We start from the raw sequence: 12,018 nt of genomic DNA on the forward strand, positions 1-12,018 counted from the left end.
CTGTGTTGCTGCCTGGGATCTTGGGGTTGGCCTTTGCATGGGAGGTGGGGGGGCTTGGATCAGTTAGTCTGGTTCCCGCCTCCCTGTCTCAGAGAGGAGGTAGAAGCCCCAGGGTCGGCTCTTGTTTGTACATTGCACAGAAACTTGTGTGGGTGCTTTAGTAAAAAACGTGAATGGAGCAATCCTTTTGTCTGTTTTGGGAGAGGGATCCGGGTCCTTGGACCTAGAGACCTGGCCTGGGCCAACCCAGTTTCACCAAGAGCTGCCTTAGTGGGAAACATTTACCTTGCTGCTGCTCCGGGCCAGTGGAGGCATCGAAGTAATAAACCCAGTGGGACCAGATTTCTCAGTTCCTCCACCTGCCCCAAGGAGGCCGGAAGGTGATCAGTGATTAGCCCAAAGCCCCTGGGCCTCTGAAGGGGCCTCCTCCCCTAGCGCCACACCTGCGGTTAGCGCAGACAGCGGACTGCGAGCAGGTGCAGCCAACCGGGAGGGCGGAGCCTCCTGGGGGTGGGGCCTGGGCCGCGCGCGGTTTCCCCGGTGACGGCCGGGCGGGGCTAGGTCCCCGAGTCTCGCTGCCGGGCCCCCCCGGGCCGTGGTCGGGAACCGCGGCCCCCGAGGGGTCTCCCAGTAGAAACGGCGCCAGAGGCCGGCAGGGCCGGACCGGGTAATTCCACCCGTGGGTACCGGCCGCAGAGCCAGGCGGGGCCTGTGAAGGCTGGGTGGGCGTGGCCCCGCCCCGGGCGACCCGGGCGCAAAAAATCCAGCTCTCGCCTGCTGTCCGGTGGGTCTAGAGGTCTACCGGGACAGCGGCGCGGGCCGCCATGCCCCGGGACTTCCCGTCGCTGTGGGAGCTGGTGGAGGAGCACGTCCCGCTCCCGGAGCGGCATGAAGTGAAGAGGATTCTGGGGGAGGCGGCGGTGGACCTGAGTCTGGAGCTGAGAGCTGAGGTGGGGAGTGGGAAGGTGGGCCACGCCCCAGGCCTGCACCACACCCGCGTGTTTTCTCGCCTCCGGGTCACCAAACTGCCCGGTGACTCGTTGGGTCTCATTATGTGTTGTCCTGTGTTGCACCCCACCCCTCTCTCCCGACTCCTCCCTGCCCAGTTGCAAGGTGTCCCAGCTCTCCTTGCAGGTGACCGTGCTACGGACACTACTCCAAGAGTCGCGGTCCTCCCGAGTCCCTGGCGCCCACCCGATCTCTGACCCCTCCTCCCTTTTGGCACCACCGCCCCTCCTGAGGGACCTCGTGCGCCGAGAACTCCGGCAGCTGCTCCAAGGTCTCCGCAACAAGGCCGTCTGCGAGGGCAGGTGGGGGCCTCGGGCTGGGCCCTCCCCAGACATCAGGTGGCCAGCCCTGCCCTCGACAAGGAGCCAGGGTGCCTTTCCTGTGATTTTCTGGAAGGAGAGCCCCTCAGCTTCCTTCATATGCACTTCTGCAGGGACCAGGCCCAGGCCTGGGCTCAGTATAGCCCCAGGGTCCTTCGATTTGCTTTGGAGGAGCCCAAGTGTGACTTGCCAGAACAGGAGATATTCCAGATGAGAGCTGGTGAACCCAGGTAAGGTGGCCTAGGTAGGGGAAGAGGACTCTGTCCCTGCTTGGCAGAGGGCCCCTGCCAGCTGGTGGGTCCCATCTGGGTTCAGTGGTCTGGCTCCAGGTCTGCGGGTAGAACATTTTACAGCTACTTGTGATAAGGATCTGGAGGAGACACCTGCCTAACCCGGAGGCTGCAGGCCTTTGGAGAGAAAGCTGGTTTGGTCTGGGTTCATTCTGCAGCGTGAGGAATAGTATTCCAGGCAGATGAAGGAAAGGAGCTCTGCGGGAAGAGAGAGGACAGGAGGCCACGTTCAGTGGGCGTTTGTTCCTTGTGCTTGGAGAACTGGAGCAAGAGCTGGGCTGAGACAGGAAGAGCCAAGGAGAGACACCGTGTTTACAGATGAGGGCTGATGGGATCCACGAGCCTGTTCCTAATAAGTAGATGGAAGCAGTTTCTTATTCTAATATACACACAACCCTGTATGGCAGGTGACATCCCCTTTTGCAGATGTGAAAACTTAATTTCAGAAAGGATAAGCAATTTGCACACAGAGAAGGGGTGGCCATGCCCATTGCAGGCCCAGGCTCCAGAACTCCTATGTCATGCACTAACGCACTATATTATGTGGCCTTTGTGAGGAAAGACACCGGGTTATCTAGAAGTGGCATTTGTGTCCTGAAGGCCTGGGTTGAGCAACATGGGAGAGTGACGTTGACTTCATCTGCCACCAGCAGTCACAGGGACCTCAGCGTCATCAAGGACCAGCTGAACATGTCTAACATTGACCAGGTTGTTGGACACTTGAGGTGAGGCCCAGAGGCACCTGCGGGTGTGCGGGTGGAAGGCAGGACAGGAGGATGGATCTTGAGATGCGGGGAGAGAAAAGGCAGTGTGCTGGGTGGGGAGACCCATGTGTGTAAGGCTGAGGTAGATGAACCAGCTGCTGCCAAGCTAGTGAGGCTGGTGCCAGGAAGTAGCCAGGTCCAGATGCCAGAGGGGCCCTAAAATTTTTATCCTGACTTGGGAAGGAGCCACAAGATGGTTATAAATGGGAAGGGTTGTGACATGGGGAAGGATGGAGGCAGGAGGCATCGCAGGCTCATTGTGACAGTGGAGAGGAGAGGATGGTGCCTGCCAGAGTAGAAGCTAGGAGGTGGACCGGGAGAAGGCACGTCCTGCCCAGGAGCTGGCGGGGGCCAGCAGTCCGCACTGGGCAGCACCCAGTGCAGGGGACGCTTGGCGAGGCAGAGGCTGGGGCTGTGGTGGGCTCAGCCGAGGGGTCCTGCGGCCCTGGTTCTGACTGCTGTGCTGCCTTGTGTCCCAGGGGCCTCCTGGAGGAGGAGTGTCACACCTTGAAGAGGGAGATACTCACCTTGCAGGTGACGCAGCACTGGGCCGTCCCCCAGAGCTGCTCTGCTGAGCGGAAGCACGTGTGCTTCTCACCCGGGGGGAGGCCTGAGACGCATGTACGTGGATGACTGTGTACACGTGTGCATGTCAAGGTGTAAGTCCTGTGTCCTTCTCATGTGTGCGTGTGGAGGAAATCCTAGAAGCCCAGAGTTCCGGTTGAGCCAACAGTTTTAGATTCCTGCTAGATTGTCCCAGGTCTTTTGCCTCCTTTCCTCACCTAAGACTGGGTGCAGGCCCAACCACCATCTTGCCAGATGGCTTTCCACAGGGCTGGTGTTCCCTCTGGGGGCCGCATGAGCTCATTCCTGGTCCCTGCTCTGCGGCTCTTGGCCCTGGTCTCTGCCCTCAGGCAGGGCTGCTGACAGCTCTCCTTGCAGCACAGCCTGGAGGTGGAGCATATGCAGGGTCACCAGCCCTCCAAAGCAGCCCTGGAGCCCACGTTGGCAGGTGAGGACTCTGAGCAGACCCCAGAGCACCCAGCCTCCTGCCCTGCCCCGCCCTGTGCACGTGCCATCTCAATGGTGTTCTCCCTCAGAACTAAAGGAGCACAGGAAGGCCATGGAACTGGAGCTCCAGGCCTCGTTAGCACCTGCCTGCATCTCTGCCAAACACAGGTACACCAAAACAGGGTGATGGCGGACAGGGTGGGCCGAAGGGTCAGACTGTGGCCCCTACCCTTCCTCTTCCTGTGCAGGCAGCGGCCCTTGGGGTCCTCCATTCAGGGCCCTAGATCTTTTCCTTGGCTCTCTGGGGCTGCCAGAGTTTGGGCCAGCCCTCTCCAAGGCCACCTGCCCACTCCTCCTTTGGAGCGCTGCCCCCAGCCTCGAAGCCAGGCTTCCACCCGCCGCTGGGGACGGCAGCTTCGAGGTAGCTCCAGGGAAGGGCCAGCGTCCACCTCGGTATCCGCCGCGGTGCCCCGGGCCCCGACCTGAACGGCTGCCCACAGTCGGCTTCTGCTTCTGCTGGCACTTGCCCCATCTGCTGCTGCTGCTGCCACCTCGGCTGCCATGGCCCTGCTGGCTCCAGTCCTAGTCTTGGATGAGCTCTTGCTAGAACCACAAGGCTGTCCATCTGTCTGGCCCTTGTCCCACCCCCTTGCCAGGTGTCTGGTATCTAGAACTGAGTGGCCAGACATCTGTCCTCACCATCAAAGCTGTTGGCCTTTCTCCTCCCAGGCCTCCACAAAGGCTTGGCCCATAGAGGTCCCATCCCAGCCATGACTCTTGTTCCCAAGGGGACCCAGACAAAGCACAGCAGCAGCTCAGAGACAGGAATAGAAATTTCATTAAAATCTATGGACTTTAAAATCCTAGTGGCGCACGGATGGGCAGGGATGGGTGGTGCACCATTATTGCTACAGAGGATTAGACATGGCTTGGCTGGGGCTGTCACTGCACAGAGGACGGACAAATGGACTCTGCAGGGCTGGGGAGGAATTCTGGCTCCAGAGAAGGGCTGGGGCACACGGGCTGGGGCCATTTGGCACATGAGCAAGGGAAGACTGGGCCTTTAGTCTGGTGGAGGGAGGGCAAGGGTGTGCAGGGTCCCCTACCCCAGGGCTCTGGGCTAAACCTCTTGCTGAGCAGCCCCCCTCCCCTCCAGAAACAAGTGCTTTGGGCAGGCTGCTAGAACACGGGCCTCTGCTGGCTGGGCCTGACAGCCAGGGCTGGAATGAGCGGCAGAAACCCTGGAGCAGCCCAGTGAGGTGCAAACAGGCCAGGAAGACAGATTGGACCCGAGGCTGGGGCAAGGGGTGGCAACCACAGATACAATCTTTACAAAAATAATTACACAGATAAACAGGGCTGGGCGGTACAGTCGGACAAGTAATACTATGCAGTCCCCCAGCCTTCGCCCCACCCCAGGCAGGAAGATCCAGACTTTCCTGGGCAGAGGCTGGGATCTGTTCTGCGGGCAGGAACACTGGTCACAAGGCTGGAGGCCCGAGGAGGACAGGTGGGGGGCCGACCCAGAACCTCAGCCCAGGGCAGAGTACGAGGGTCTCAGAGGCCACATAAAGCCTAGCAGGCCCCTGGGGGCCTAGCCTAAGACCCCTTCAAAGTGCTTCAAGCCCCCCAGCAATCCCCCCGTTGCCTCCCCACCCCCAGCTGCCATCTTGGCATCCAAAGGACAATGTGTAAACACTGGGGACACGAGCACAAATGACTGCGCTAGCAGTGGTGGCCAAGGTGACAGGGAGCAGGTGTGAGCACCTGTCCGCCGCCTCCCCAGTCTCTGGCAGGCAGGGTGGGGGGGATGGGCAACCCCCTGCAGCTGCACTCATATCCGGGAGTCCTGGAGGCGGCTGGAGCCATTACTGCCCACAATGGGGATCTGGGCCTTGTCCGGGTGCAGCGGCTGGACCTCGAAGCCGTCTTCAGGAGAGGGGGCTATGGTGGGGGCATAGCGCCCAGTCCGGTGCTCCAAGAGGGCAGGGCCCCAGTCTCTGCTTGGCTTTGTGGCATTTTTCAAACGCTGCAGGCGGGGCGGGCAGGGGACACAGCAAGTGTGAGTCAGAAGAGGGCCCTTAAGCCTCTTCTTCCCACCCCTCCCGTGGCCTGGCTGGCCACCGCCCTGCCCTCACCTGGAGGAGGGTGTCCCCATCGGTGCGGCAGAGCTGGAACAGGGCGTAGAGCGGGATGCAGATGACGGAGGACAGGGCCATGAGGAAGCCGATGGTCACGGCCCAGCCTGGGTACTGGTAGTGGTTGTAGGTGATTGGCCGGTACTGGATCACCGTGAAGATGAGAATGAACTGCAGGGGTGTGGACGGGAGTGGACATGACTCAGGGCCCTCCCTCCTAGCGGCGCCCCTCCTCCCCAGCTGCCCAAGCTAGACAGCAGTGTTTGGAGCAGGGCGTGGGCAATGCCAACATCTGGGCTGTGGGGGAACAGCAGGACCAGGGGGTGGGCGTGGTATGCAGGTGGAGGGGGGGGTGTCATTGCCACAGTCCTGAACTGACCAGAGAACAGTCAAGCTGCCACCATCTTTGGAAAGCCCTGCTCCAAGACTACAAGTGGCCCTCCACCGCCCTTGGAGGCAAGGCCAAATCCTTTACAGCTTCACCCTGCAGCATGACCTCAGCCTGTCCTGCTGGCCACATTACCCCTGCCTTGGTGCCTAGTTTCACCTTCTACCCTCTCCATTGTTCTGGGGACTGTCCTCTGCGCAACCCTGGGCCAGTGCTGCCGTCCCCTTCAGGAAGTGGATCTGGACTGCCCATCTCCTGGAGGGCCCCTCAGTGGCATCCCCGTCTGCTTCCCTCGGAGTGCCTTTGTTTTATGTTTCTGGTAGACCTGGGAGCTCCCAGGACTGTCAGCTGAGTCTCAGGCACCCGGCACAGTGCTTGGCTCAGTCACACTTGTTGATTTGAACCAACTTGTGCTGAGGGGGAGGGTAGGTGGAGCCTGCCTGGCTCTCGCTGCAGACACAATGGCATTCAGCCTGGGAGGGTCCAAAGGCTAGAAATGGTGTCAGGCTGAGGATGCACCCGGGCCTCTGGAGAAGGTAGATGAGACAGGAGGTAGGCCTTAACAACAAAAGACGCTAAAGAAGCAATGACTTGGACCGCCAGCTCCTGGGTCACGCAGAGGGCCTGGGGAGGTGCTGTGCCTTGGGTCACTGGCAGGGCCAGCACCCTCCTCTGGGGGCTCCAGCTGCAGTGAGCTCAACCTCTCTGGCCTTCCTTGGGCAAGACCCACGTCTGGCCTGGGGCCACTGCGCACGTAATGGGCGCACACAGCGAGCTTCCTGAACAAACTAGAGCTTGGTCCCTGTGTAGACAAACCCCCTCGTTGTGCTGACAGAAGGATGGAATTTCTCCAAAAAAGCTTTTCAGAGAACATGACCGCCCACAAGTGGAAGTGTCCACAGAGCCTGGAGCCCTCACCCTAGGGCACAGCGAAGGCACTGCCCACTCTGCTCCATCTGGAGAAGACCCCAGACCTGGCCAAGGCTGCCCAGGGCCCTTCCCCAGGGTGGCAGTCTGTCTGAGTACTGGGAGGCTGGGTCCCCTCAGGCAGGCCCTCCCCGGCCTCCCTCCCCTGACAGCAGGACACTTCCGCTCCTTGGGTTTCAACACTGGGCTAGTGGCCAGAGCTGGTGTCCGTGCCAGGCTCAGGAACATCCTACACCCCATGTGGCAGAGGCCTCAGCCCTCCAGGGGCCTCTTTTTCAGAAACATGAACCAGAGTGGAAGTTCAGTATTGAGTTCCCACTGGCACAGGGGAACTGAGTGTCAGGGCGTGACTCTGCCCTCTGCCCTTGCCCCTGGGTGGCCACTAGGCGGCCCTGCCTCGCCACTAGGCGGCCCTGCCTCTTCTGTGCATGGTGACCATTATACTTTCTCTCACACAAGTGCACACTCACACACACACACACTCTTCCCACTTCAAACACAAAAAGCTGGTTTTTTAGTGGATGGGCCATTCCTCCTTCCTGCAGTGTATCACACTGGCCCAGCAGGCAGGCTCCAAATCAGGCTACCTGCTCCACATGGGCTCTGCCCCTTGCTAGTTGTGCTGCCATGGGTATCACTTAATGTCCCCGTGCTTCAGTGTCCTCATCTGTGTGAAATGGGGGTAAAGCGGTGCCCTGGAGAGTTGTGGTCCAGCAGTTAACATGGGGAGTGTGTAGAAAGTGCCTGGCTCCTTGCCATGGGGGGATTCCAACTAGCGATTCAGCTCTTGGATGGGAGTTTCCCGGCTGTAGAATGTTTGCCAACAGGGGACTCCCCGTCCTGAGTCACCAATTCCCTGCCTAGAAGATTTAGGAAGCTGCCCCCAAGGCCGAGCTGAGGCCCTGAGGCTGCTTCTGGAACATTCCCTCATTAACATTCACAACACACATCCATGCTCCTCAGGCACCTCTCTCCCAAGAGGGGTTAACCGGGTGAGAGCAGAGAGGCAGAGGCCATGACAACGCTGGGAGCCGGCAGGACCGCCAGGGGACAAATCCCTGTCCCTGTCCCGGGTCTGCTGGCCGCTGTCCCTTCTGAGCCTGGGCAGTGCCTTCAGGCAAGTACAAGGCTCACCAGTGCCCCCAGCCGAGGCTGGGGCGGTGGCTGAGTGCGCTCACGCCCATCTCGCCCTGTCCAACCTCCCTCGGACCTCTGGAGGCCACAGTTGGGGGCGTGGAGCTCTGGCCGGGTGGATGGGCTCCTGCTCTCCCTCCGCGGGTTCCCAAGAGGACTCTGAGCGGAGGGGCTGGCAGGGGGGGCCCAGGGACTTACGAAGATGATAGCTGGAGAGACAAAGCGCCAGCAGATCTGGAAGAAGAGGGGTGGTGGGAACCCCAGCATCATCTGGATGTCCTGGAAGTAGTTCCGGTGCCCTGGAGAGAGGGGGGTCAGCAGGCCCAGCAGGACAGCCAGGCTGGGACACACGAGGCCACGGAGGTGCGGCGCTTACCGTAGATATACATGATGGACACACACATGATACAGGAGATGACCACCAAGGAGAAGCTGGCCGCGTAGTTGTCCATCAGCAGCAGCCAATAGATGCCTGCCTGTGGGCCAGCGGGCAGCTGAGCGGGTGTCCAGGCCCAGGCTTCCCTCTCGCTCCCCAGGGCCCCTGCACCCTGCTCGGTCCTTACCTGGCTGGTGAGGGGGATGCCCAGCAGGAAGCCAGCCACAGCCACGCCCAAGGTCACGTAGGTCTTCTTCTGCAGGATCCACTCATTCCCCACCTCATCCACGATGGCTGTGACCAGTGTCTCAAGGAGGCAGAACTGCAGGGCACAGCCGTCAGAGCCGGGGCCTGACCTCTGCCCCGCGGCTCCTGCCCAGCTACCGGCCGTCCCAGCCCTCATACCTGAGTGCCCAGCCCCAGCAAGATGAGCATGAAGAAGAAGAGCAGGGACCACAGTGGGGAGATGGGCAGCAGGGTGAGGGCCTCGGGGTAAGCCACGAAGGCCAGGCCTGGGCCGTGGTCTGCCACGCGGGACACGTCCACGCCCAGGTGATTGGCCATGAAGCCAAGGATGGAGAAGATGACGAAGCCAGCATAGACGCTGGTGGCACAGTTGGTGATGCTGATGATGACGCTGTCTCTAAGGGGAGGGAAAGCAGAGTTCAGGAGCGCCAGCTTACTTCCCTCCCGATTTGGACCAAAAGAAGACCTGGAGGCAGGGAAAGTTCTAGAAACAAGGCCGCCCCCCCACTCCTTTTCCAGTCTACTCTGGATCTTTTAAAGTAAGTCTGGAGCCAGGTGTGGTGGTGCACATGTGTAATTCCAGTACTTTGACCAGAGGATCAAAGGTTCAAGACCAGCCTTAGCAACCTAGACTCTCAGCAACTGAGTGAGAAACTTTAAAATTAAAAAGAAATTTGAAAAAAAAAAAAGAAAGGACTGGGGATGTAGCTCAGAGGTAGAATGCCCCTGGGTTCAATCTCTGGTGTCACAAAAAATAAAAAATATAATAAAGTAAGCCTGGGCTTTGGAGTCTCTCAAAGTGATGGGACACGGTTACCCCCATCCCTCCTCCCTCTCCAGTCAAAGCTCCTCTCTCTGTTCTGGTGACTTGATCCAGCCCCACATTCTCAGGACCTGGAGGACGTGCGTTCATGGAAGGGTGGCCCTGGCGGGTAGGAGGTCACAGAGCTGGGTGGGTCTGGAAGCTGGCAGGCTGGGGGGGGCAGGCAGGGCACAGCAGGAGGCCTCACCGGTAGCAGTTGTTGTGGAACTTGTTGTAGGACGCCATGGTGATGAGCCCGCCCCACGCGCAGCCCAGTGAGTAGAAGATCTGGGAGGCAGCGTCGCCCCACACCTGCAGGGAGGCCAAGCCGGCTATGTGAGAGGCGGCTCCCTCCCCGCCCTCCCGGCCCCTTCACGCTCCCCCTCCACATCCCACCTTGGCCTCCAGGATCTTGTCCCACTGGGGGGTCACGTAGTACATGATACCCTTGAAGGCTCCTTCCAGGGTCACTCCACGGACAAACAGGATGGTCAGCACCACATAGGGGAACGTGGCTGTGAAGTACACTACCTGGGGGCAAGATGGCGCCATGGACTCCTCTGGGCTCCCACCTGGCTCCACCTCCCCGGCCCCCAAGCCACATTTTCTTTTCTGTATTGGGAATTGAACTCAAGGGCATTCTACCTCCAAGCTATACCTCCAGCTTTTGTTTTGTTTTCTTTGCTTTTTTTTTTTTTTTTTGGTACTGAGGATGGAACTCAGGGGCATTCTACCTCTGAGCTACACCCCCAGCTCTATTTTTTATTCTTTACTTAGAAACAGGGTCTCACTGGGTTGCAAAGGGCCTCACTAAGTGGTTGAGGCTGGCTGCGAACCCAGATCCTCCTGTCTCAGCTGGAATTACAAGTGTGTGCCACCATGCCGGCTCTTTTTTTATTTTTTTAAACAAGGTCTTGCTAAGTTGCTGAAGGTCTCATTAAGTTGCTGAGGCTGTCTTTCAACCCACAATTCTCCTGTCTTAGCCTCCTGAATACTGGGATTACAGGCACACGCCACCATGCCTGGTTCCCCAGCCACCTTTGACCCTCTGGTCCCTCTTCCCCTCCATGGCCCTTTGTCACCAGCTACCCCACATCCCCCCACAACCCAGGCGGGGAGGCAGGGTCTTTCGGGGTGGGAACAGACCCTGCCTGGGGATGGGTACTTGCTTTCCCTGAAGACTTGACCCCTCGGATGAGGCAGAGAAAGACGACCACCCAGGAGACGCCGAGGCAACCAAGGAGGGGCAGCCGCACCTCCCCGAAGTTCCCAATGTCATCTGACAGCTTCAGCACGTAGAGCCTGGGGAAGGGAGACAGTCACTGAGGGTCAGTTTCTGCTGCTGTTCGCAACAAAGCTCCAAGGTCCAGGCCCTCCACTATCACAAGGCCCCTGCAGCCGGCTTGGGTGAGCCTTTCAGGGGCCCTAGCCGCAGCCGGCCCAGCCCCCTCTCTCTGCGGCAGCTGGCTCCCGGGGCCTCACACAAGTCCACCGGGCTGCAGCCTTCTTCCAGCCTTTACGGGCTCCTGAAGGCCACACCCTAGGCCTGGGCCAGTTTCTTCTCCTGTAGTGTGTCTCTCATCTCAGTCCCTGCCTGATGGTGTGTCTGTCTTGTCTGTCTCTCCCTCTCCCTCTCTCTTCAGGGACATTCTACCTCCAAGATTCACCCCCAGCACTTTTAACTTTTTTTTTTTAACAGGAAGGATCTCGCTAAGTTGCTGAGCGTCTCATTAAGATGCTAAGGCTGGCCTTGAATCTGTCGTTCTCCTGTTCACCCTCCCAAGTACTGGGTTTACAGGTGGGCGCCACCATGCCCGGCTACCCTAGGACCGCCCTTGTGCATTTCTCCCCTCAGAACACCCTCTTCTACTATAAGAAGTCGTCTCGCGCAGGCAGCCCCCTGTGAGCATGCACCCACTCAGCTCTGCCTCTGGTAGACCGAGGATGGCAGCAGAATGCTGGGAAAGATGGCGCTGGATCGCCTCCCCAGGTAGCTGTCGGTGCCCCCCGCATGCCAGCTATGGGCTTTCAGTCAACTGGGCATTTATGTGCCTTGCCCTGTGCTAGGTACTGGGGATCCAAACCTGCAGTGGGGAGGAGATGGAGGAAACCAAGCAGCTGTGCTGGGCAAGGGCAGGGATGAGCAGGCAGGCGGGAGGCTTCTAGGAAGGGGCAATGCTGGTACCGCAATGCAGGGAGAAGCGGAGCGGGGAGGAGCTTGGTGGAGGGGACGGCAGGGCAGGTAGAAGCCAGGGCAGGGGTCAGGACCTAGGGGGCCCAGCCTGGGCATGCTGGGAAGCTCCGTGAGGCCGGAGCAGAAGAGGAAGAGAAGGGTGATGGGTAGGAAGGGACCCGACCACACAGAGTCAGAGCAGAGGCTGAGCGGTTCAGATGTTATCCTGAGGGCAAAGTAGGCCTCTAAGGGTTGTGAGTGCATCTGAAGGACTCTCCCTGGCTCCAAGTCCTGCAGTGGCTCCCCTCTCTCACTTTGGGAAGCCAGAGCCCTCACAGTGGCTATAGTACAGGGCCTAGGGGGCCTACTGCCCCTGCCCTGCCATCTCTCTGATCGCTGCACTGACCTCCCCGTTCCTTAAACACGCTGGGTGTGCCTCCA

The 12,018-nt window shown here is 59.6% G+C and overlaps 2 protein-coding genes across 2 annotated transcripts in view; one reads left to right on the forward strand and one right to left on the reverse strand.

Moving 5' to 3' along the window:
- Positions 1-824: 824 nt before the first annotated feature.
- Positions 825-3,879, forward strand: CCDC24 (coiled-coil domain containing 24; the record flags this gene model as incomplete). The annotated part of the gene is made up of 8 exons (XM_080692681.1): positions 825-950; positions 1,135-1,310; positions 1,442-1,558; positions 2,269-2,343; positions 2,862-2,916; positions 3,325-3,394; positions 3,483-3,561; positions 3,642-3,879. 8 exons carry the CDS (start codon positions 825-827, stop codon positions 3,877-3,879), a joined length of 936 nt encoding a protein of 311 aa, XP_080548807.1.
- A 1,348-nt stretch (positions 3,880-5,227) lies between these two features.
- SLC6A9 (solute carrier family 6 member 9) overlaps positions 5,228-12,018 on the reverse strand; it is a gene marked incomplete at both ends in the record, with an annotated part of 29,989 nt that continues 23,198 nt past the window's right edge. Inside the window, 9 exon segments of the mRNA XM_080693393.1 lie at positions 5,228-5,422; positions 5,532-5,702; positions 8,179-8,279; positions 8,357-8,456; positions 8,544-8,678; positions 8,762-8,999; positions 9,613-9,716; positions 9,801-9,931; positions 10,570-10,706. Coding sequence (XP_080549519.1) covers positions 5,228-5,422; positions 5,532-5,702; positions 8,179-8,279; positions 8,357-8,456; positions 8,544-8,678; positions 8,762-8,999; positions 9,613-9,716; positions 9,801-9,931; positions 10,570-10,706 — 1,312 coding nt within the window.

Source organism: Muscardinus avellanarius, assembly GCF_963383645.1.
Source record: "Muscardinus avellanarius genome assembly, chromosome: 3".
NCBI classification, from domain to species: Eukaryota; Metazoa; Chordata; class Mammalia; order Rodentia; family Gliridae; genus Muscardinus; species Muscardinus avellanarius.